The sequence below is a fragment of the Ammospiza caudacuta genome, chromosome Z (genome assembly GCF_027887145.1).
Source record: "Ammospiza caudacuta isolate bAmmCau1 chromosome Z, bAmmCau1.pri, whole genome shotgun sequence".
NCBI lineage: Eukaryota > Metazoa > Chordata > Aves > Passeriformes > Passerellidae > Ammospiza > Ammospiza caudacuta.
In genome coordinates, this window is record NC_080632.1 from 78,526,837 (window position 1) to 78,552,594 (window position 25,758).

The window sequence follows — 25,758 nt, forward strand, 5'->3', positions numbered from 1 at the left end:
TCTCAGAAAAAGAGAGAGATTCATGGATAGGTGGTGTGGAATCTCTTGTCCCTTGTCTGTGCACTTGTTTTCCATATGGCAGAGAATTAAACTGTTTTGTTTGCATACTCTACAAAATCATAGCAGAAGCTCATTTCTTCTTAAATACTAGTGGTGTTCTTCACTTTCCATGTCATACTGAGAGTTTTTGATCCAAATCCTCTCTACTCAGAAGTGAAGCCATTGTTAGATGAAAAAGCATTTACAATCCAGATAAAACAAGAGAAAATCTATTTTGCCTCCCAAGATGCAAAGTAACAACAACAATCAGTTCTTGAAAATTTGCAAAAATCCACAAGAGAAAGTCCTGATTGTGACAGATACTGTAAAATCTTTTATAAAAACAAAACAAGTGATCTCTAGAAGAAAGTAGTATTTCTAAGTGAAATATATTAACTCTGCACTTGGGCTAGCAGGCAAAATCTAGAGAACATGAACACCATATGTTATCTTTCTGTGGGCATATAGATGGATAAAACCATAAGAATTTTTTTTTTTAATCCAACTTTTTTGGTTCTCAAACAGTGTTTTCTAAAACAAGAGTGTTTATACTGTTATAGAAAATGTCACAACCTTTTCCTTTTGACTTCCCAAATCAAGAGTATTTATTTTTAAATCTTACTTTCATGAGATGGAAATACCAAGACTTACTATACACCCACTTTCAATAAGTATATATAAAAATATTTGATGCAAAGTTTCCCAAGGAACATTTTCACACGACAAATAATACAGATAACTCCTACTAAACTAACAAGCTATCCTCAAGTTGCCTTGAGAAAAAGTCTTAATTTCAAACAATTTAGAATAAACCACTTAAGTCCTAGACACTATGTTATTATTTACAAATTCAGAGCTAATTTCTCAGCTTCTGCATATTTTCTGATATTCAGCTCTAGTTCCACACAATAATGTTAAAAATGTCTGGTAGAACCAGAGAGCCCTAAAACCATCACAACATGCTGCAGTCCTACACAATACATTTGATACAATTTTTGTCTGCAAAACATCAAAACTGTAAGAGGTGCCTTACAGTGAAGAAGAAGTGAAATCTTGGGCCACAGCAGCTCAGAAAAGGAGAGAAGCAATACTCCATCCTACCTGTTGAAGCTGCAGTCGGACTTTGCTAATGGCTCTAATCCAACGGGCTCTTGCTGGAGGAAACGGCGGTGGCTCGATGTCACCCTGGTAGCTGAAAAGCAAGAAACAGGAAATCACTACATGAAAGATACTTACCTGTAGCATTAAAGATTCTGGTTGGTTGGTTACAGCTTCAGCTCTGAAGGAACCAACAGGCTCCAGTCAGCACAGCTGTGCATGTGCTTTGGGAAGTGAGCAGCTAAACGAAAGGTTTCCTTAAACTCAGGAGCCACCCTGGGAACTGATGAGCTGAAAGATATGATCTGCACACAATCCGAACCCAGGAGGAAGATGATGTTTGTGCTAATATGAGGAAAGCAGTCAATGACAGCAGACCAAGCCAATGCAACACAATGGTACTGTAATTACAAATATAAAGAGGTGGATGGAAGATTTTATACCTCCATGCCTGTTGCAGTTTTCTTCTAGCCACTGCCCCTTCCTACTCCTCCTGCTGCAAATGTACAGCCCCTCTTTATTGGAAACACTGGCAACAGGGCTCAACCCTTAGTTTCCTCTGTGCATTGAACCTCTGTCTCTCCACTCCTTCCTACAGCTTTTCAAGAGGACAGGCAGATCTGTCACCAACGTGCCACCTCAGTGCCCACAGCACATCTTGCAGTCCCTAAGCTTGTGATACCTTGGGCCTTTGGTTGCATTCCTGCTTTTGTATGTTGCTGAGGTGTAAATCACAAAAACAAACACCTCCTGCCTGCAAAGCACCTGCCCCACAGTGCTGAGTGCATAAAACAACCCCATAGATGAGACCAAAACACATCCATGCTACAGATCTAGCTCAGGTGCAGCTCTAGGGATCAACACTCAGAGCTCTGTTCCATGACTATTCCATGGAGACAGGAGAGCACTGCCAGAGGGTGGGGAGAAAGGGAGCCAGTGAGGCAGGAGCATCCAAGTTAGATGCCTAAATTAGCCTGAAATAGACTATGTGAATAACCTTTCCTGTGAACAAATATAGGCCAGCCATTCTGGGACAAGACTCCTGCTGCTCTGTTAGGAAAAGAGGAAAGTGAATCAGAGTTTAAAAACAGTTTAACACTTCTCTCGTCTTGTTTTCCTCTTTTCATCTTTAGTGTAAGGCTTGCCTACACATGAACTCCTGCAGTTAATTCTATCATCCAAGCACTGTGACACCAGATGTACCCTCCAAAGGGTACAGACAGGCAGACATCTTCCCATGGGTCTAACTGAACTAGATTAAAAAAAAATACCTCATACTTATGAAAGTAAAACCACATATAGGGGCTGCAATGACTTGATTATTACCTCAAGGAAAAATGTCACTCTCAAATTTAAGGAGTGAAATTTGAAATTTCTATAAAACCTGTGCAAAACCCAGTACTCTACTTGCCCAAACTTATATTACATACTTTTGAAGCCTGTTTTCAGTACTGTTGACAGCTTGGAAAGCCAAACTACAAGGACAAGAAAAGCTCCCACAATGAGTCAGACCAACATGTCTATTCATGCTGTAATTCTCTACAACTTACAACTACATAACACTCACTCCAATGATGGTAGTCTACAAGAATGGAACCAGTGAAGCTCTAACCATGAAAATGCAATTCTTGATTGTTCAAGCATAAACTTGATCCCACATGAGCAATGGAAGCAACTATTTAGGTGCTGGGGCATGTTCATCAAACCAGAGACAGGAAAATCCACCAAATGAGCTCCAAAGTGGTGTTCCTCTTTACACACACACAAAAACCACAGTTTTAGCAAGTGTGCCTCTTTGCACACAAGGCAAACGTAGCTTCAGCTTAGCCAATGTCCCATAAGTAACTGGTCCTCCACAACAGATGTTTCACAGACCAACAACATCAACTCAGTTGTCAGAAGAGGCTGCAAGAACAATGTCCAGCAAATAGAATAATCCTCTTTGAACTAGCTGAAAATAAATTGGTAATAGCTTCACCTACCTCATTTGGACTCCTGCATCAACATCCTTGGGCTTTTCAAGTTCCAGAGGTAACTTAGCTGCAGAATGCTCTGCAGGCTTTTCCTCAGTTTTGCAGACCTTCTCCTCCTCTCCTTTGCCATGAGGCTCCTCTTGCTCCTTGAGCCACGCCTGACCATCCTTCTGGTAGCTGCTCGAACTGTGGTAAGAGTGATTTGACTGCCTTTCCTGGTGATCATCCTCCTGCTCAGAGCCATGGGCACTTTCATGGGAATGTTCCAGCTCACTGAGGTGAGAGCTTTCCTGGCTGACATTGCAAGAGGAGCCGTATCTACTACTGCCAGCAGGACTGTGAGAGAGTAAGAAAGTCCATCAGAAAAAACAGTGGCTTGGAAAAACACAAAACAACCGGCACATGTAAAAAACTGAGCAGTACACTAAATATTAGTGAAAAGGCATGCTATGAAGTCATATTTAACTATTATATTCTTATGATTATTATGTAACTATAGATTTGTGAACCTCAAAAGTTTGGTAGGCAGTAGAAATACTTCATACACAATCTACCAGTATATAGACCATATTTACTTCTTGTGTATATACAAATATATATATACACACATTCGCATATGCTCTATACATTGGTCTTTGTTGCACCAACTACTGCTTCACCTTACACCAGCTACAAACTGCAGTGAAGATATTCTAATAACCAGATAGGAATAAGAATGGAAACACAGCAATTCAGAGTGAAAGTGCTTCTGTCTTCTGCAGTTTTGCTGCAATTGGGGGTCTTTATCACATCTATTTAAGGTGACTGTTGTTAAAAAATAAAGTTAACTTCACTTTTATGCATTAAAAGTTTATGATAAAATATGTTGCAGTCAAGATTAAGACTGTCAAGACCTTTAACTTACAACGTTTTACAAAAAGAGAAAAATTTTTCAAAGAAAAGCCAAACATAGGGGTGTGACCTCTGTGATTCAAGACACCACTTTCAGGACTGAATTCCTAGAATCCTCAAACAAAATACAGCAGATGGAGATTTCTCATGCAGTCAGGAAAACTATGGCCAAGAATTAAGCAACACTCATATTTTTCTCTTGCAGTCTTGGAAGAATTTGGAGCCAGGAAGTTCTGTGAGTGCAGAGCTGCAACTGTATGATCAGAGGAACAAGTTTCACTTACATTACATAGAATTATATATATACTTAAATTTAAGTTTAGCAGAGCTCTGTTTTGATTTTTAAGGGCAGCTATAACTTGGCACATGCACAGGACTCATTGCACTCATGAAATATGGGTATCTTCCTCTAGGGACTTTCATAACTGCATGAAATAAATTTTGCACCAATTTTAGGAAGACCAAGCATTAGAATATCTTCACTGATATTTCTGAAAGTGTTTTAATATATTCATTAACATGAAGTAAACCCAAGTAGTTCTATAATTTATCATCAGTAAGTCAAATTTCTCTCTAAAATTTAAAACATTTACCTTACATTTTGAGAACAAAATGTTCCTCCCTACCAATACATTCTACCTGTTACTTTTTTTTTTAGCAAATACAGTAATATTATTCCTAAACAAGAAAGCAAAGTTAATTGTATGCAGCAGAATTAACACACAAAGATTATAACTTCTGAAAGGCTGATGAAATTAGCCTGCTAAGAACATCTTGTTCAGTGGGACACTCTATAAGAACATGAGAAATTCAATTACACTTACAGAAAAGGAGTGGAAAAAGGGGAGAAATGGTCTAAAAGCTTGTATGGAACTAGGGACTGCAGTCTGCCATATTGTCTGTGACAGCCACCAGCGATACCACAAACACTGGGAGGGGACTGGGACTGAGCTACGAACATCAGACACCAAGGCCACTCTCTACTGCTGCAGCATTGCATTATAAATGGTCAAATCCCATTTATTATGCCTCATTTGTAACTAGCCTTTTCTCATTCAGTTGTCCCACGCCATGCAGATCTGCAGCCAGTGTGTCAGGATGCAGAGGTGCTCCATCAGGAGCAGAATCAAGCCCAGTTTCTTTCTCCTCAGGCTTCTCTGGCACATGCTCCTCTGCCTGATCCTCTTTCTGCAGTTCACCTGAAATCACATTCTGTTGATCTTCCGACTCTTTGTCAAGCTTCTCTCCCAGCTCTTTGTTGGATGTATCATCAACAGTGTTTGCACCAGATGGCTCTTCAGAATGTTCATTGTCTACAGCGTCAGGCTGCTTTGAAGACAACTTCACTTCTATATTTGCGTCAGTCACTTGATCCGAGACTGCAGATTTTGAGTTTTCTTCTGAACTGAATGTTCCTAACACCTTGTCATCTGGTTTTGACAAAGCCTGTGGTGGTACATGTGGTTCCTTTTTGGCAGAGGTCTCCTTGATGTCTTTTTGCCAGGGAAAGGAGAAATCTAGCTTTTTCCCAAATACTGCTCCTGGGGCACTCTCTGGCTTACTCACCTTTTCTTCACCACCTCCTTCAAACAGAGACATAGAGAGTTTCTTAAAACTGGACACAAGGCCCTCATCTGTTCCTGCTTTATTAGCAGAAGGTGGTTGTTGAGAGAAGAATGACCCAAAAGGTTTTCCGCTATCAGAAGATGACATAAAGCCGAATTTTGGCAAACTGGGTATGCTCGGTATTTCAAAGACAGGTTTACTATTGCTTGCATCTGGAGCAACATTATTAGCTTTACCCTGTTTCTTCAAGTCAGATTTGGAAGCAATCACTTCTACAGGCATCCCCTCAACTGTTAAATGCTTTTCCTGTTCAGCAGTTTGCTTTTCTACCTCACTTGTCTTCTCTTCCTTCAGCTCAGGCAGATGAACACTGGGCTCATCAGCTGGAGCTGTGGGTTTGCTATCATTACTACTGGTCAAGTCCTGCTGATCAATACCAGCATTGGCCTGATTCCCTGTAACAGCAGGCTCTGATTCAAGTGTAGCACTCTCATCTAACTGGGAAAGGTTTGTGTCTGCCCTGTTAGTTTGGGCTTCCATTTCCAGTGCAAGCTCATCAGTAGAGCCAGTGTGAAGGATGTCAGAGGCTGCCTCGTCTGCCGGAGCAGCTTCTTCCTCTGCTACACCTGAAGTCCCCACAGCTGGTTGGAAAGTACCTACATCAGCCTGGCCAGTGGCCCCAGTCTGCACTGCATCAGCTGCACCACTGAGATCAGACTGGCATGGCAGAGCATCTACCACCTCAGAGGGCTGTGCTTCACTGTCCTGCTGCAGCACCTCAAGGGCTTCATTCTCACTAGAGACTCCTGTTTCTGGAGTGGCACTCAAAGGTTCCTCTTTAGAGGTTTCCAAGCTCTTTTTCTCCTCAATTTCTGTTTTCATAGGAGACTCTTCTGTGGAGTTCTTTTCTGTTGAAGCAGATATTACATCCTTCTTCACAGAGGCAGAGACATCTCTTTTAGACTCTCTGGCTGTGGCTGTATTTTCTGGCTCCCTAGAGTCTTTTGCTGAAACAGACCCAGTGACATCTTTCACACCAGTGCTTTGAGGTTTAGGGGTGGATTTTGGAGTCATCTCTTTTGGAGATTCTTTTGGACCTTTGAAGATGCCAAATATATCATTCGTGAAAGTTGGTGCTGGGCCACTTGGGAGGGATGAGAAACCAAAGAAAGAGGAGCTCCTCTTCTGTGCAGGTGGAGGTGCAGTAGCTTGAGGTTGAGAAAAGAAACCAGAAAATGTTTTAGGTGCTTTCATTTTTGTCATGAAACTGGAAAACATTTCAACTGAAGAATCCAGAACTGATTTTTCACTCTCAGGTTCCTTTGGTTTGCTTTGCAAATTAGGTGCCTCTGGCATGTTAGGAGGAACATGTGGCTGTTGTGCCCTTTGTAATCTGTCAACTTGTTCAGGTATTTTTTGTTCTGGGAACTCATTCTGTACACGTATTTCTTCAGACACCACTTCATTTTTCAAGTCACTCATACTATTTAAGTCATTTAGACCCTGGGAATCCATCTTTTCACCTGAGGCTGCACTATGATCAACCTTTTCAGAAGTTTGCTCTTTGGAAGAATAAGGCCCTTCATCAGTAGGAAATGCAACGCTGTCCATTTTCTCCACATTACCCAAAGCATTTTCTTCTGCCCTTGGGGAAATACTCTGTTGGTCCCGAGAACCCTCCTGCACAGTGGGAGTCTGAAGGCAAGGGCCAGGAGCAGACATGCTGGTTACTGCAGTGTCCTTGGCCTGTGGAAGCTTTCCTAAGCCACTTTCTTCACTGGCCTGTGGAAGCTTTTCTGAGCCACTTTCCTCACTGGCCTGCGCAATCTTCTCTAAGCCACTCTCTTCATTGGCCTGTGGAAGTCTTCCTAAGTCACTCTCTCCACTGGTCTGTGGAAACTTTTCTAAGCCACTCTCGTCAGCTACTGCAGCAATACTTTCTACATTGCCCACTGCCAGCTTTTCTGATTTATTTTCTGGGATTATGAGGTCATTAGATGTTTGTTTGCCAGTCACTGCTGCAATAATATCAACTTCTTTTTTATTGTCTGCATCTTGTTGCATGGTAGAACTGCTGGTTTTGACACCAGAGTCAGTGGGAACACTTTGCTTAGTATGTGGTTTAGCATTCACTGTTTTAGTTGGTTTTGTATTACTCTCCTGTCTGGGAGCAGTTGGTGGCTTAGAATTCACTGGTTTAGTTGTTTTTTCCTGCCCTGGAGTAGTTGGTGGCTTTTCATCCAAAAAGGATGTCAAATTGAAGAAGCTAAAACTAGTACTTCTTTGAGGTACACTCTTTTCAGGAGCTGGACCACTGGAGAAGAAGGAGGGCAGATGAAACAGCCCCTCTGTTTCTTGTTGCTTCCCACCAGCAGGAGCAGCAGCAGGCGCTGAAGGCTTTGGTTCATCTGATCCAGTGAAGAAGGAGAATATGCTCTTATTGGCAGGCTGGGATTTTGGAGCAGTGATATCAGAGAAGCTGAATGGCAAACTGAAACCCGACTCTTTGGGTGTCTGGTCTGGCTTTGGTTTTGCCCTATTAGCTGTGTCTCCCACACGACCTCCCTGTTGCTTTGGTGTGGCCGGGGGTGTGCTGCTTTGCTGCCCGGCTGGCTGGCCCAGCTGGCTTCCCCTGGGACCTACACTCACTGGCTTCTGTGAAACATTTCCAGGAGGCCCTTTTTTACTTCCAGGAGACTCCTCAGATTTTTTACTTTGTTGTTCCTCTTGCACCCTGGGGCTAAGAGAGACCTGCTTGTCCATGCCTTCTGTTTTCACCTCTTCCTTGGGGGTGGAGGACAGACATGGCATACTGGCACTCTGAAGACCTCCAGTCTTCTCAGGTTTCTGCCTTGGCTCAGTCACAGTCCTGCTGTTGGGTTTTGGCAGAGTAGTAGGACTTGAGGTTGGTTGAGAAGACACAGGCTCCACTTTGAAGAGATCTCCAAGGGATCCAAATAAAGATGAGATGCCAGAGGTTTCCTTCTGTTCTGGCTGTTTCACCTCTTCTGGTTTATTACTTTGCCTCTTCTCGGGTTCTGGTGATGGCTGTGGCACTTTGCTTACTTGTGTTTTAAAGAAATCAAAAAATCCAGAAGATTGGGGTTTGTTGGCAGTTGAGGTTGCAGGAGAATCTTCTCCAAGACTGAACAATTTCAGAGCACTTTTAAATAATGTCTCCTCAGGCTCAGTGGCTGGTTGGCTCGGAGTTGGCTGTGGCTGACTTGGTTCATTAATGGCTGCATGCCTTTCAAGACGCCTGGAAGCTGGAGCTGCTTTAACAGGTCTCTCTTCCCGTATGGGCCTGCCATCTGCAGCAGTTTGGCTCAGTATAGAAGGAGATCTTGTTAATCCTGGTTTTTTAACATGGATGTTTTCAGTCCGGTGTAATTCTGGCTTTTCGTTTCTAGCAGCCTCCAAATTAAGTTCTGACGAAGTATTTCTTCTTGGTTCTGATGCAACAGGAAACTTCTGCCCAGTCTGTTCTTCATCTAACTTTTTATTTGGTGTAAGTGGTAAAATATCAGCCTTACTTTCAGATGGTATTGACCGTGTGTCTGTTCTCTTTGAGGTAGAATCTTCTGATGTCTCAGAGCCAGGGCTTGTAGACTTTCCAATTAGTCCACCCAAAGCAGAAAATAAGGAGCTAACTTTGTTCACTGGTGTTTTCTTATCTTCCTCAGTCTTTTTTGCTTCTGTTGCTCTTTCAGTAGATGCTGCAGTTTCTTCAGCTTTAGGAGTAGACTGAAACAGCTGGAATCCAAAGAATCCTGATGACCCACTCCCAGAAGTTGTCACTGGGACAGCCTTATCAACTTCCTTGGTGTGGGATTCCTTACTCAGAGATTTATTGAAAGATGCCCTGGAATGTGTTCTGAGATCAAGGGTTAATGGAGGCTCCTCTGAATGACTCGGGGTTTCCTTCTCAGGTCTGAAATCCACTTTTAGTTTTTGAAGTTTATAACCTGAAAAATCTAACGGCTGCTCTCTCTGATAATAAATTGACTCCTCAAACATTTGTGAAAAAGTTTCCAAATTCATGTTCATTAGCTGGTCGCTCCTCTGCAAAGCTACTGACAAATCCAGGGGTTTGTTTGTTGTATAATCATCTAGACACTCTTCTTCAGCAAACCAAAACAGTTCATCTTCACTGCCAAGAGGCACTTTGAAACCACAAACAGCAATTGTGCTGTCTTCCAGCACAGCTCTTGGAATGGAATCCATCTGGAAATTATAATCCCAGCAGTCCATGTAGGAGTAAGTTTCAGGAGCACACACGTAGACATACTGTCCAGTGGGATCAGTGAGCAGGGAATACACATACTGGTTGTCACTGTACATGTAGTATCCACAATCACCATCTTCTGACGGCCACCACACGCCCTGCTCAAGCATCATTATCCACTCCTGATACTCCCTGCTATAGGATGAGTACATTAAGCCTTCATCCATACTTAAAGTATCTTGGTCAATTAGTGTCCACATTGTTCCATCACAGCCAGAGGAGTAGCTCAAATCCATGGGCAACTCTTCAAATGAGTAACTGCTGTCTCTTTCAAAGGGCTGAAAGTTACTGTAACTTTCACTGAGAGAATTAGCAGTCCATGCATCGTTTTCTTCCAAACAAATGTCTTGGAACATTAACTGGTCAAATGATTCATATGATATCGCACTTAAATCTAGACTCTGTCCATCAAAATTGGCATTAGTCTGCCAATCCATCACATTTGCATTCCCATCCTTTTTACAAAGATTCATTACGATATCATTTTCAGGCCAGTCCAAGAACTGAGGGGGCAGAACAGGGTTCTGGTTTAATACGTAGTAAACTGGTACTGCTATTCCATGAGTGTCAGCCAGTCCCCCCGTTTCATATTCCCATTCAAAGCTAGAATGGCTCCTTGTTTCCTGATAAGCTGAGTACTGCTCTGTAGAGTTATAGCTTTTATTAGTCAAATTGAGTGATTCATTTGATCCTTTGTTTAAAGGAGTTGGAAGAATTTTAGATTCTGCATCCTGGTGAGGAATATGCCTGCTATTTACAGGCTTTCCAGACAAGTCCTGTACATTGGCTTGCAGATTTAGGGCCTCAGGGAGCACAGGATGTGCACTGTGAGGAACATGAGACTCAGTTGTTTCATTTACTCTTGCACTGGATAGGTGGCCAGTAGTGGAAGATTCCGCTGTTTTCACATTATCCTGCTTCTCCTTTGGTCTTGGCAGCAGATTTTTTAAGAAGCTGGAAGCTTCCTGCTTTTCTCCAGTGCTGCTTTGACTGTCAGAAGCCGTTCCCGAATTACTGGGTTTCGTCTCCAAGCTAGAATCCTCACCTCTATCAAAAAGCTTCATGAAGCCCAGAGAATTTGGTTTTGTCTTCTCTTGCTTACATTCAGACAAGTTTTCACTTGAGGCAAACCTAAATAAGCCAGAAAATAATCCAGGAGAAGTGGTTTTCTGGCTATCATCCTCACTTTTAACAGTTGAATCTTGATTATTGGCTGTATTTTCATTTGAAGAAATGTGAAGAAAGCCAGAAAGAAAACCTGTTGTGTGCTTCTTCTGAGTATCATCTGCACTTGGAGCTTCTGGCCCTTTGGCTGAAGAGGTGGATTCAACTGAGCCTTTGCTTAAGTCTGCTACATTTACTCTCTCTTTCATCTGTCCTCCTTTTACATTTCTAGGTTCTTCTTGAGTACTCTTAGATTTTTGCTGCTCTTCTTTGGCCTTAAAGGTAGCAGAGGCACTATCCTGGTGTTTTTCTCTGTTTACCTGGACAGTAGATAGGTTTTCTTTAGCCACGTTTCTCCTTTGTAAAAGTTCCTCCTTATTGTCTGATAAATTTGGAACTGAGCTAGATTTTACTGAAACAGCATTTCCTGAATTACTGCTTCTGCTTTCATGCAGGGAACTGCTACTAGAACCCTCATGACTTTTTTGATGCTGTGTAGGTGCTAGATTTTCTGCAGAAGAAAATTTAAATAACGATGACATAAAGCCTCCCTTTTCATTCTTCTGCTCTTGCTTTGCTGATGAACCCAGCCCACTGATAAAAGGAAGTTTTCCAGTGAAAGGAAATGAGTGCTCTTCCTTTGATGAACTACTTTGTTTTATATCCTCCTCAGACTTATGGTCTTTAAAATGTTCAGACATACCTTCTCTCTTCTGTTGTTCAGCAGAAGGAAGTAGCAATTGACTGAAAGACTTTTTGAGAGGGCTAAAAAAGCTTTCAGACACTGTACCCTGATCTTGAGGCTGTGACTTAGGTTCCACATTACCTCTGTTTTGCTTGTTTGCCAGTCCATGGCCTGCAGGATGCTGATCCTCTGAGTGATTTGCAGCAGGCTGGTCCCTAGCCATGGGTGCACCCCCTACCAAAGTGGCACCTGGCTGACTTGTAATAGGATCCATATCTGGTTGCTTTGGTGACACATCTGGCTGCTTCGGAGCCAAGAGACCATCAAGATTGGCTTTCAGACTGAAGGAACTGACTGAGTTTGTGAGCCTGCCAAAGATGGAAGACACAGAAGTGCTACTTGCATTTACCTCTGCCTCACTTTTAGTCTCACTTTTCTGTGCCTCTGGAACAGTGCTGCTGGTCCTGGCTGACATCTGTCCAGATGGTGCTTCGCTCCTTTTTGCCTCCTCAGCTTTCACAGCATGGCTGTCCTTGGTGTGCTCTTCTTTTGTGACTTCTTGTTTTGGCACTTCCTTCTCAGAGAAGATCTTTAAAGGATTAAACATGCCTAGAACTGAATTCACAACTGAATGCTGGTTCTGCTGGCTGTCGCCAGAATTTCCTTGTGTTTGCTGGGGAGGATGTGGTGCAGAAGCCTTACTGTCTGTCCCAGTGGTCTCTGGCTTGCTGGAGTTTGTGTTCTGGGCTCTTTTATCACCACTCACCTGGGATGGTAGCAAAGACTGAATGGAGAACTTGGTGTCAGATTTACTATCTGCTGCCCCTCCAGAAGCAGAACTCTCACTTTTTGCCTTACTGGTAAATACATTCAAGATTCCACCTTCTGATGAGTTTTTGTTTTCTGTACTCTCTGGAGTGGAAGACACAAGTTTTTCAACAGATGCTGTGAGTTGCTTTGTGCTTGACCCTACCTTCTCTGTGAAAGAGCTAAAGAGGGAATTCACTGTATTTTTCACACCTGACAAGTCTGGAAGAGATTCAGATTTGCCTTTGGTACTCTCCTCTGCAGCAAGATGTTTGGTCTGCTCAGATTTTTTAGCTTCTGCTGTATTATCAGCATTATCCTGCTTCAGTGGCACATTCTCAACATTTTTTTTTGTTTCTGGCAATGTACCAAATTTGCTGATTTCTTCCTCCTTTTCAGCCAAATATTCAGAGACTGATTCTACCAGACACTGAAGTTCATCCATTGTATCTATGTACTCCTCATTGGGTTCCTCAACAGGTGACAGTGTTAAGTCTTGCACAGGATGATCACGCTTGCTCTCTTTAGTTTTATGGTTTTTATCAGTGCCATCTTTTGACTGGGAGCCCATATTTGCAGGGAAATTAGCAGTTATGTTTCTCAAATGGCTGATGTCAGAATCATACCATCTTCTTGAAAGTTCCCCCATTTCCTCATCTGAAACAGGCGAGTACTGGAACTCATCAGAAGCACTGCTATCAAATTCCTCAAGGACATCAACAGGCACAAAAGTGTTCTCTAGCATCCTCATGTGTTTCATGTCCTCACTGTTACTCAGGTGAAGTGAGTCCTCACGGTTCATCCCCTGCTTGTTGGGCAACTTGCCACTTTTAACCATTAACCCATTTTTGTATGGACGCAAGACTGGATAAGCAGGCAACCCCTTACCTTCACAGTTCCTGGTATATTTTCTAACTCTATCATATACTGGGAAATCATCAATGGGTTCAGAATCAGCTTCCACACCATTGAAATAAACTGTTTTCTCCCCAGGAAACTGCAGACTTCCATTTCTTTGCAGGCTTATTCGTTCCCTCTCTTCAAAACTGTATCGCAGTTTCTTTTTCCTTCTTCTATCAATTGTATCATATTCCTGAGGATATCTAGGGACATCTACAGACCCTGGCTCCAGACACACATTTTGGCAGTACCTTGATCTTTCATAGTGATTTAAATTTTCTCTTTTTGAGAGAGTTTGTATCTTTTTCCCATTTTTCTCATGCCAACTTCTAGTTTTATGATTTTTTTCTAGGAAATCCTCTATTAACAGTTTTCCTAGCTCTTCATAGTTATTGTCCTGTTCTTCTTCTCCATCTTCAGTGTCAAATGGAATGATCCTTACTCTTTCATTTCTAGCTAGAGATCCTTGTCTAAGATGAGAAATAAAGGGAGTGGGAGGGAAAGGAAGAGAGGCAGCAAAAAAAATAGGAAGGGAAAAATAACAGTTTTAAAAAAAGCTATAGGAAGGACAGAAAAAATAGTAATGGAAAAACATGCATTAAATAAACGAAAATTAAAATCAGAAACATTCAGGAATAACAAAATTGAAAACCTTCCAATCTGCCACCATTACACTTCAATCAAATAGTTAAAAAAAGCAGCACGGGTTGTGAGATTCCATTGGTTATGTCTGCACAAAATTTAGAAATGCCTTTTTGAGGGAGAACAGCTTTTTGTGATCAAGTGAGGGCACACAGCCTTGGCAGTACCAGTACTCTGCTGTTGCTTTTTTAGGCATGCTGAAAAGAAGTCACTTATTGCAGCAACAGGACTACTTTGAGATGCAGTGCCCACGTGCACCATTCCACTATGCTGTGCCTGCATTTCTGGGCTGCAGACTTTGTTTTAGCAGTACTCATAAAGCCTTCAGGGACCTTCTACCTCCCAGAGGTGTCAACAGAGCAGAGATTTCATCTGGAGACGTAGGAGCCACTGGACCCCAGGCAAGTGAGGACAGGGGACAAAACGTAAACTGTGGGCACGAGCAACAAGAGGAGTTTCAGCTATTTTACCATTCTTCTTTGCTGGGAGAGCTCTTGCTGCAGCTAAAGGCCTCAAGGTGCCCCTAAACAAGACAAAATTAAGATTCTCAGAGCTGTTACTGGACCAGAAGGAAAATCCAAACACTGGTGCTAGATATTAGCCCATCATAAGCCCCAGATGATTTTCAGGATCTGTATTTCCCATTTATAACACACTTGAAGAGATCCAGCAATTTATAATTGTCCATTGTGGGAGAATGGATTAAGCTGCAGCAATTAAGCTGAAACAATCTGATGCTTTCTAGAAACCCAAGTAAATGACCCTTGGGATTTTAGGATTAATTCTTATCCCCTGGTCAGCAGGATAATCTCAATCGCTCAACAGCCCCAAGGGTAGTAGCAAGGAAACTTCTTCACCTAAACCTCACAAGGACAGCTTCTGACAATCTAGATACAAACAAACAGGTAGAAAGTGGATGCAAAAACATCAACATGATCATTTGAAAGATGAAGCTTTGCCTCACATCATCCACTGCTGAGAACTGAGGAGCATGAGGGCATGTGTGCCCCTGACCCCCTAGTGCCAGAGAAGGGCAAAGATAGCAGGAATTTTATGGATACTGCTAATCCAAGAGTCTTAACCATGAGAGCTGCATGGAGCATGCCAGCATAGGATATAGATGGAACAGTCCTGAAAGAGAGATGGGTCATTGCATTTTCTACTGCTGCTTTAGTGCTGCATTTCCAACAGTATTTGCTAACTTATACTAATTGGAAAGATGCTCATTACTTTAAATGAATCCTGTTATACACAGTTTACAACACTTATTACACTTCTTGCTCACTATTTTAAGCCAGTAAATGAAATAATTTTCTTTCAAAAGATTCCCAGGGCCACCACAGTTACTGGATCAAGCCCTTCCAGAGCTCAGCTGAAGACAATGGATGCTACATGAATGTCTGAAGAGCCATTATCTGTAAATGCTGAACTGAAAAATGTACTAATTTAGGCATAAAGAAAATTACTTTTCTTTCTAATCTTTATAAATTTCTTTTCTTTCTTTCTTTTCCTGTATGTGTTTTCTCTGCTCTTTTACAAAGCATCCCTTTTATTAGAAATAATGATGAGAAACCCAACACATGAGAGGAGAAAAAGACATCAGCCCAGCATTTAACTACTGCAGACCTAAAAACGCTGAGGCAAACAGCGAATATCAGCTGAAATGTACCACAAGAACACTTCAAAGCAGCAACACTGGGGAAACAGGCAGAGAGGGCAACCCACTCATCTGACAGATCTTAAGACTCAGATGTGGACTCTCATAGTGGAATCTATGCTATCATACTGAGTAAGACTAGGGAGGTATGAAGGACAAACAGTTAAAGAAAATTAGCATTGCAAAAAAAAGTTAGTGCTTAAACCAAAAAAAACCAACAAAAAAAAAAAAAAAAAAAAAAACAACAAAAAAAAAACCAAACCAACACACAAAAAACCAAACCAAACCAAAACAAAATGCAAACAAACAGAAAAAAAACCCCCACAAACCAAAACTGAGGGAAAGATGTCTGCTCTTCTGAAGCCAAACTGGTTGCTGGCAGCAAAACACACTCCAAGGACATATAACAATATTGCTTGTCATCCTTAGGAGAGGTTGGAAGAAAATACATTACTTCAATCACAGGAATATGATCACATGTAACAGCTAATAAAGAGAAGTAGAACTTGTTCATCCAAATATTGTAAGAAAAAAACTCAGGTGCTAGAACAGACACTTTCAACTGAGGCATTTCGGCACTGACAACCTTCTGCACAGTTCAGCAGGCTCTTGTCTGGTTCTTCTGGGTCTGCCCAGGAGACCCTCCTACAAGCCCTCATTTTCACAGCAACCATCAGCTGCAGTCTGCCAGGAACACTGATTTCATCAGGTGACTGCCTGGCACACAGCACTGGAGCTGCTAGGAACAAAAGTCAAATACAATTTGTTCCTGCAATACTCAGCTACAACTTTGTTTTGAAAATATTTCAGATCTACCCACATGCTTCTTTTCAGCTAGCTTGTTGGAAATACCTTTCTGGTAAGTAAAAGAATCCCACATAGCCTCTTTGGAAAGCTTATTTGCATGTTTTATAAGATCAAATTTGTAGCAAAGAATCTTGTTGGGCATGTGGAAAATGCACATGGGAACAGGAACTCTCAGATCACCATTGAGGATCTGCATTTCTGGACTGAAAATAATTTTAGACCATAGCAAACTACAAAGCTCACAGCTTTCAAGTAAATTTTATCAGTCAGATCCTTTCACATCCATACCTTAAGGAAACTGGGGGGAAAAAAAGAAATATATTCCAGCTTGGTATTCTCTAAAAATTCAAACCAGCAGCGGTTCTTTAGAAGGTCTTTAAAACACCTCTATCTTTCAGATACAGATAAAAATTCACATACACACTGACTCCTAGGAAAGTGAGCGATGAAAAACTACCTGTATTGTCAACACCACTCCAAGAAATCACACAACTCCAAAAATATGTCACCAGCATTGGCTTCCCCTGACTGGGGGTCCAACATCACTGTTCAACTCAGCTCTTCCAAAAAGAAAAAGCCTCAGCTCATCTTCTCAATTAGATCTTCAGCAATTTTACCACTGCAAGCCAGCAGCACAGATTCACATGGGAAAGGGAATAACTTGCTTATATATAAGACATTTAATGAACTAGGAATAGAGCACTAGGAATGACACATCACACTGCAGTAAATGCATTTTGTTGGCACATTTGCTTCTATTCTTGAAACCTCAGTAACAGTAACAACATTAGATGTTACCATTAAACTTCACCCTTTACTATTAAAGATCATACATCAAGAAGGGCAAAACTTAACCTCAGTCACCCAAGATAATAACTGAATTTAGGTTCAGACTTTAGAAAACAAGAACATTCGCACCAAGAGAGATAAGGCAAAAAAAAATCAGTTATAATACAAATAGAACTGTGCACTTCTAACTGTGATAGTGCCTCTTCCTTCCTCCCCAAAGGCAGAAGTAGCAGCTTAGCCCATTCTACAGAAACACTCAGCAAGCTGACCAAAATCTTCTGCTTTCACCTTGCACAACTAGTTCTAGCTCACAGTCAATGATCCCGGTAAGTTAGTGCAGCAATGCTCAATATTTCAACAAGCTAAAAACACTTGTGAAAAAACATTACTAATTTATGGTAAAAAAAAAATCAGAGCAAACAAACTATCTTTCATACAGCTGAAAGTATGGAAGAGAAAACACACCATTCAACAGTGTTAAATGATAACAGGAACAGAAGGAAAAAAAACCCCAACAACTAATCTGTTACAGACTTCCTTCTTGAATACATTGTTTTGGCAGATGTAATAGAACTGGAGCTAATCCAGAAGAGAAAATAAATCTGCACCAAGGAAGAAGCTCCCAATAGGATAACTCTGCTAGAATGTGTTTCACTGGCTTGAGAGGAACACCCACGGCACCAGAACAAGCAACTATCCACTATTCTAGCCTTCAGAGAGTAAGGGGAAAGTACAGCCAAGAGCAAATGACCCAAAGTTGAGCATATCTGTTAAGGTGACCCCCTAAACTGCCAGATCTGGTGTAACACATACCCTCACGGGTTTTTCCTGGTTCACAGCAGAATCCCAGGGTCAACAACACACGTAACACCTTCCTACCCGAAGACTTCCAGAGCCCTTGATTTGCCCTCCTCTGCCAGCTCGGTACTTTCATGGTCTGCAGTGGAAAAACAACAGGGCAAGGAGAGCTGCCCATAAGAGAGCACTCACCTGGCGGCCACATGGTCCCGATAGTCCAGATCGTAACTGTGGAGGGAGTCGGCACAGGAATCCCGCAGGACGCCCTGCTGCTGCAGGCGGGCCGGGCCCGTGAACTGGTGCACGGAGGCGTTGGGCTGCACCGTGCTGTGGTACCGAGGGGGGAGGCTGCTGCTCGTCTCGCTGCGGTAATCGCTGTCCCGGTCATCCACGGCACTGTCAGCATCTTCAAAGGCTAAGAGACAAAAGCAATTTAAGGGCACAGCTCTGTCGAGTTGCCTTGCTGGGACAGTGGAGCCCATTTAGTTTTGGAAGAATGACCAAAAAAAACCACTATTTCTGCTGTGGCTGTATGTCCATCTGGGAGCTGGCTATAACCTCCAGTTCTCTCAAGTGTGCACCAAGGAACTGCAGTGATTAGATCCTCACCCTCCCTTCCCCCTTCCCATTACAGTTTATTTTTCTTTAATCATTACTAATAGGCAGATTAAGACATCTGTATTTAAAACAAAACACCTTCACCCCCTCCAACAAAAAAATAATCAAACAAACCCCAGCACCCAAAATTTCAGGTACTTTGCAGCTGCCAAAATGAACCTTTAGATATTCAAAAAGAGAAAAAAAACACAAACTCAAAAACTTTGCGGAAAGGAGCTCTTTCTGAAAACTTTTCAGCCTTTAAACTGTAATACTTCTGTCCTTTCTTCTGAACACTCCTAACCAGAACTTTGTGCTTCTGGATTTTTTAATGCTTTTTCTTTTTCTTTTTTTTTTTTTTTTTTGGAAGTATTAGTTTAAGTTAGGAGAAATTAATGGAATGTACTCAGTATGAAAATCAGAAGAACTGGGAGAGCAGTTCTGCCTATAAACAATTACACTACCTGTTATAGGGGGAAATTGCTACATTTAACACATAAAGGTAAATTTGCTTAAGCACAGTACTTAACACTAACTATAACCTTCACAAATGAAAAAGCTCCTTTCCAGCGAGTCCCCCTCCCTGCAGCAACATTTCTGCTTGGTAATCCTTCAGGAAAGGAGAATGCCAAGTTATAGTGAGGTAAGGTATGAAAAATATATGGCTGTGTGTGGCTGTGCAGGATGCAAGGTTATCTTTGCAAGCTTAAAGTGAAAAACACACACCATAAGGCAGTGGAGTGCGCCCTTAACATGCTTGAAACAAAAGAAAATAATCAGCCATTATTCATTCTCTCTGCCACCAAGTCTGTCTAAAAGGGACAATCAAATTAAAGCCCTCTCTGGTAGGTTATCCAGTGGTGTGTGTCCTACATAGTCATTCATCATGAGGCTGAACAATGAAGTGAGAGTGCTCCTTACATGCCAGATCCTTAAAGAACCCTGCATTTAAGTGCTGAAATTCCAAGTGGGTGGAATGCAGCATCAGGGAACCCCCTTTTCTTCCATGGGTGCTTCCCATACCCTTAACTCAATTTCCATTTTGTTTTAATTTGAGGTAAAATTTGTTCTTGGTGATCTTTTCAGTTCTTTCACAACATAGTAAGATTAGCACTCTAAAGTGGATGGAAGAGGAGAAAAGAATAGCAGCAGTAAACATCTGCAAAATATGGGCCACTTGAAAAAGCCCTGCTCTACACTCTGAAGTGGAACCAATTCAATTTGATTGTCCACACCGAAAATGGAGTTAAGCCTCCTGCCTTTTAGTAGTTTAAATGCTGCAGAACTCTTATCAGTCTCTAGTCAATTAAATAGAAAGGAGTATCAATCATATGCTGCTGTATTCAGCTTTATGAAAAGCACAGTGTCCATCAATTTTATCCCAGCTCAGTGCTTAGGAAAAATATTCAATATTTACTACACAAAAATGCTTTCATATGCCAAACTCCACTGAGGAGCACCAAACTTCCAGCCTGTGGAGCAAAGGCTGATCTATTTGTCAATCACAAGGCTTATATTGACCTCACAAGAATAACAAGCTATTATTCAGCTGAGCAATGCCATTGTTACTGCTCAACACTTAAGCCATTGCCATCTAATGAATAATAATTACTTCTACTGGACAGAAAACACACCGCTCCAAAGATTCTCTTAATGCCTCACTTTACTGCTCTACTAATTTCTTGGTCCCATCAGATGTAACTGTCATTTAAGGTAAAGCCTAAGTAACTCTGGTATGATGGAAAGTTCTTCAGCTGTGGCTCTATAATCATCACAGCACTTGTAGAGGCTGAAGGCAGCCTCAGTGAGATACAGGTTTAAGATCTGGTAAAAGTCACCAGACCAACAGCTTTAGGAATAAACAATTTAGCTAGCCTCAAATGTGTAACAAAAAATACAAACCAGTAGTAAAATTATGGGTGAAAAAAGCTGAATCCAGTGACTCACTGGGAGCGCAAAGATTTACACAGTTATGTTTATTAGGAAGCAGAACACTGCTTCTATGGGTCAGCAACTCTGACCAGCTGACAGGCTCAGAGAATTCCAAATGAATCAGACTGTTGCAGAAGCACTATCTGGATTTGTTCACCAGTCATCACATCTCACCTCTGCACTATCAAAGGAAGATTTCTGACATACACCCCAGTATCTCCAAGCAACATCCCAAAATAGCTGATTTGCATAAATGTTAATCAAACATTTCGAGCATATACGTTTATAAAAGCTAACACCACAACTTCTCAGACTTCTTACTGGTTTATAGCAGCAGGAAGCCTCTTTGAGGTCACGACACAAAATGCCTCCCTGAGGCATGTTTAAAGGATGAGGCAGGAACATGTTTTTTCTCTGATGTATGCCCCATGAACCTAACAGCATCCACAGATGTTAATATCAGACAGAAATCCTCAACTCATGAATAAGAGTGAACTCAAAAAACTCTTAGTCATGCGGAACTGCAACATCCCTGTGAGCACTCTCACTTTATTTAACAGAAGTGTTCTCAAACAAAGACATTGCTCAGCCGGATAAAAAGCATTAAAACCTGGCCCGTATGTGGCTTACAGCACACATTACCTTGGCAAGAAAGTGTTTTCTGAAATGCCAGCATATAATGATGATCCCATTCATTAACATACTTGACACTTAAATTTTAATTAAGAGACTGACAAGAACTTGCAGAAGTGGCTTTGGGGATGCAGCACCCCTTCAAGTGGAGGCATTACAGCACATGTTTCAGCAAAACATGCCTCATAACACACGTGGTGTAATAAATTCAAGAAGTTTTCTTCAAACAGGTGATAAAACAAGTCTTCTATAAGCAAAGTTGGAGCTTAGCCTCAGTCTCAGAAGATCAGTAAAACTGGTAACAAAACATAACAATTAACGTAAAAACCCAGTAATTTTTTTACCCCAGATTGAGAAATTTCACATATACCAAAGAGCTGTCAAGGGATGAAAATTGTTTCTTTGTCACTGGACCTACTGAGTAGAGAGCTGTGGGTAAGGCTGCAGGGCAGGAAAGAAGCATGCTGTTCATGTTTCATCACCGAATATTCATGCATATAGGGAGCATAAGAAGAAAACCCATTGGGGCAGTCACATCAAACAGTAGGACTTCACAGAATGGGGAAAATCAAGGAAGGAGATACCTCCTGTGACTGTTATTCCTCCCCCTAACTCCCACCCCCAGAAGTTATAACATGACTGCTGCAGGGTAGAACACATACAGATTTTAATATCTTGACCTCAAAAACACTTTGACAGTCCTGCTATGCCAGCTCAACTAGGCTGCTTTAGCCTCTGGCAGCTTTCTTTACATCAAACTTCAGGACAGCAAGGAAAACTAGCAGCAAAATTATTAGAGATGGCTGGATGAAGGCACTTGAAGAAGTGGTTTTGCCTGGTTTAAGGTCCCAAGGCACAGCAGGAGCTCCTCTCAAAACGTATTCAGTTGAAATTGCGTCCTGCTTTTCCTAGCACACTGTGTCATCAGCCCCTGGGAGCTGACGTCCAGTCCCCCAAACTTAGTTGTCCTCTACAAACTTGAGCAAAATCTTGGACAAAAGCAAAACTCTCATAAGTTCTCCAAAACAAGCACTGAGCTTTTCACAGCTTTTGTCTATGTTAATAATGGTAGAAGAAAATAAATTGTACTAACTGAAGGAATAACTTCCAGGTCAGCTAAAGTCTCTGCCCACTCTATACCATGGGCCTTGCAATTAATTCACCTTCCCCTCCTGTCATCCATTTAAACTTCTTCTCATCATAGCTGCCAATAGCTTCTTTCCTTAAGTCTCAGATCCCACTGCACCATCATCTACTGAACCACTGGTCAGTTCTGACAAATACACTTTCTAAAATCTTACAACCAAAATGCATACTAGCTGAAAGAGGACTACCGAAGTAAGAAGGAAGGAAAAAAAATTCAAAAGCGCACAAGGCTGATTTTGAGGCTCTTCTGTATCTTTTTCATGCTAAAACTGCCTAGATTTTGAGAAATTATTTAAATGGAACTTTGCAGGTCATGAGTTCATTGTATTGTCCTCACAGCTTAAAAATACATTTGAAATTTGCATATTTTTAAGACAGTATGTTTGCAATACCAAGTCTCCAGTTTAAGAGCTTTCATAATCCTGTTTTTCTCACTTGAAAATACTCTGCTGCTGAAACATCCATCAGCCAAGAACAGAACTGACAGGCTGAAATGCAAAGACTCCCTTGAACATCCACCCTACTTCTTCAAGCCTTTCCCTTTCCTAAAATGAAACTAGGTCAGCAGTACAAGATGCCTCTTTCCTAAAGCATCCTCTGCCCAACTAACAAGAGTCTGTGCTACAGCACTCCTCTTGCATAAAGCTCTCACCAGGAAGAGGTCTCCCAGCTACCAATATGCTGTTTCTGCTGCTTCCTTCTCAGCTGCTTTTTAAACATTACAATTAGAAGCATGTTTTTCATTTGTATTGTTTTTCATATATATCAAGCTAACGGAGCTCACTTGGAAACACCAATAACACTGCCCCAAGGCAGACTGTAAGGATGCTAAAATGACTTCAAAGAGGACAGCACCGCAAGGAAGAAGGGGAGGGAGGAATGGAGGGACCCTCATGAATACAAGTACCTTTTAAAGCAAAACAACCACACACTGACTCTCCAGATAAACAGGAGAAATACATGTACACAGCCTTCCTAGACTTCCCATTGACTAATGCCTAAACATCCCGTTTCCCTTACATTAGTGTCAAAAAGTTGATTAGTTACCTCTCAGTTATCCTACCACACCTCCAAGAATAAACAATTGAGAGATCCAGCACTGACAGCACAAGCGAGTTGGTCAACACTGACAATGCACAAAGAACTTACATTTGATCAAAGACAGGAGAACAAGGAGGACAACAAATGTTGTAGGAGAAGAAATGGGGAGGTCACTAGTGGAAGACTTCTATAATGCAGAACAGGTCCACATATGAAATGCACTGTAACATCAGCTGGACATTACGCTCAGAAGCAGTAAGAGCATCCTCTACAAACTCCATTATGTCAAAAATGGAAGAGCATGAAGCAAAATCTCTGCCCTGCTGGAGGCAGCCACAGTGATCTTTCTCTGCATGCTTCCCTAAACAACACTCACATTCTTGTCTTACACACAGGGAACAAACACCTTTGCTTTAAGATTGATAAATCAACCCTTGCATGTTCTAAAGACTATGGAAGCCACACACTGTATCTCGAGCTTTTGCTCAACCTTGCCTGTTAGCATCTGTAGCACCTTCAGAAAGTGAAGGTACATTTTCTAGAACAAAGAACAAAAATTTCACAGCATAACCAGAATTTAACACAGCAATCTCCAGGTGTGGCATCAGCTCTACAGATCACAGACAGCTGAAGTATCTGAGTTTTTCCTCAGCACTAGTGAAAGCAAAGCCCTGCAACTTTTGCCATGATATACTTGTCCCACTGAGGCTGAACACAACACAATACCTACAACCTCACTGGTGTGCAACAGTCCTTTCTTCTTTCAGATTTACTCCTATTTTAGTATTTGGAATATATTTCCACCTTATCTCATCTTAGTAAGACAATGACTACAGATTTCCTTGTGTTTTTCTATTACTTCAAACACTGATTTGGGCTCACATAGGTATGAAGACCAACATAAAAGACACACACAAGTAAAAAACTAGAATCACCTTTATAGGACAAGAATAACAGCCAATTTCGCCATTGTGTCCTCAAATTCCAGCAGAAGGCACAAGCAACTCACATAAAACATGACCAAAACAAAGCTAAAAAGTGAAAAAATGAACGGCCATCCATCCACACAAATATGAAGACTAAGAGAAAGTAAAATAAAATACAACGGAACAGACTTTCTATATGCATGAATATTTCCACTTTTCCTTGTACTGGAGCATGCTGCATCACTATACGATTAGAAAGCTTGCAAGAAATCAAACTGTTACGTACTCAGCTGCTCTCCCCATCCGAAATAACTCCAGTTGCCTGCATGTAACACAAATGGCAGAAAAGGATAGGAATGGAAAAAGAAAGCTTAGAAAAAACAAACCACAAGCATACTTTTCATGTATTTAAAACGCCTTACAGATTGTGAACTTGAAAATTTAAGGGATCTTTTTCTTTATAAATACAACATTAAGTTTATGTCGGGGCTTGCACCTCATGTCCAGTTTGTTAATAAGACATTCTGAAAACTGAGATCATTATAAACTCTTGGAATTGATAAGCAATCATGCATTTATTAACACAAGTAGACAAAATACTTATCAGTCAACCTAGCAAGAGCAGTTAAACATTGTTATTCCCTAGCATACTCAAATGTCTCAGAAACCAGAGCCCAGCTTAGAGCAGTATCTGATTCCAGGCTAAACTCTGGAAATCAAATCGCAAAAGTCACTTCACATTTCCATTTCTGCCCCCTTTCCAGACCAAAGTTAACCCAGTGATGAGTATCACTTCAACAATAACAGCATGAAAAACTGTGAGCATGTAAACAATGTGAAGTGAAGAGTAGGCAGATAAGCAGATATACACACTGGTAAAAGCTTAAGGGCTCTCATGACATTCTGAGGCAAACACCCATTAAGTTAATCCTGCAAGAGTAAGCAAACCTTTCCATGTTAAAATTGAAGATGAAAACAAATTCATGCTAAAGCTGCACAGCAAGTTCGTAAGACACTGAAGTTTTTACTTATCAATACCCATGCTGTCGCCCCAAGGTCATACTCAGTACCATGGATTCAACAAACCAGTACATACAGCCCTCAAATCACTTCAGAACCATACACACAACTTGCAACTCCAAGAAATGTTTCAGAGCCAGCACTTCTAGAAGACGGTGTAAAAAACACTTTAAAAAGTTACATTTACAGGAGCGTTGATGCATGAAGTGCAGCTGACAGTAAACAAATTCTTCACATGCAGACAGAAAACGAGCAAGAGCTTTATGTCCTGGCTACCATCTCTAGCTACCAGCCAGGCATAGAGATGCATCAGAGCTACAATCAGATTACTCCTTTCTTTTCAGAAACAGAAGGTCTACAAA

At 41.4% G+C, this 25,758-nt stretch overlaps 1 protein-coding gene across 1 annotated transcript in view; it reads right to left on the reverse strand.

The window, feature by feature from the left end:
- The window catches only part of UNC13B (unc-13 homolog B), a 206,681-nt gene that overhangs the window by 124,738 nt on the left and 56,185 nt on the right, over nt 1–25,758 (reverse strand). The window contains exons 8-10 of the mRNA XM_058824327.1: nt 18,294–18,516; nt 3,120–3,446; nt 1,141–1,231 (exon numbers count right to left, since the gene is read on the reverse strand). Coding sequence (XP_058680310.1) covers nt 1,141–1,231; nt 3,120–3,446; nt 18,294–18,516 — 641 coding nt within the window. The remainder of the gene's footprint in view (nt 1–1,140; nt 1,232–3,119; nt 3,447–18,293; nt 18,517–25,758) is intronic.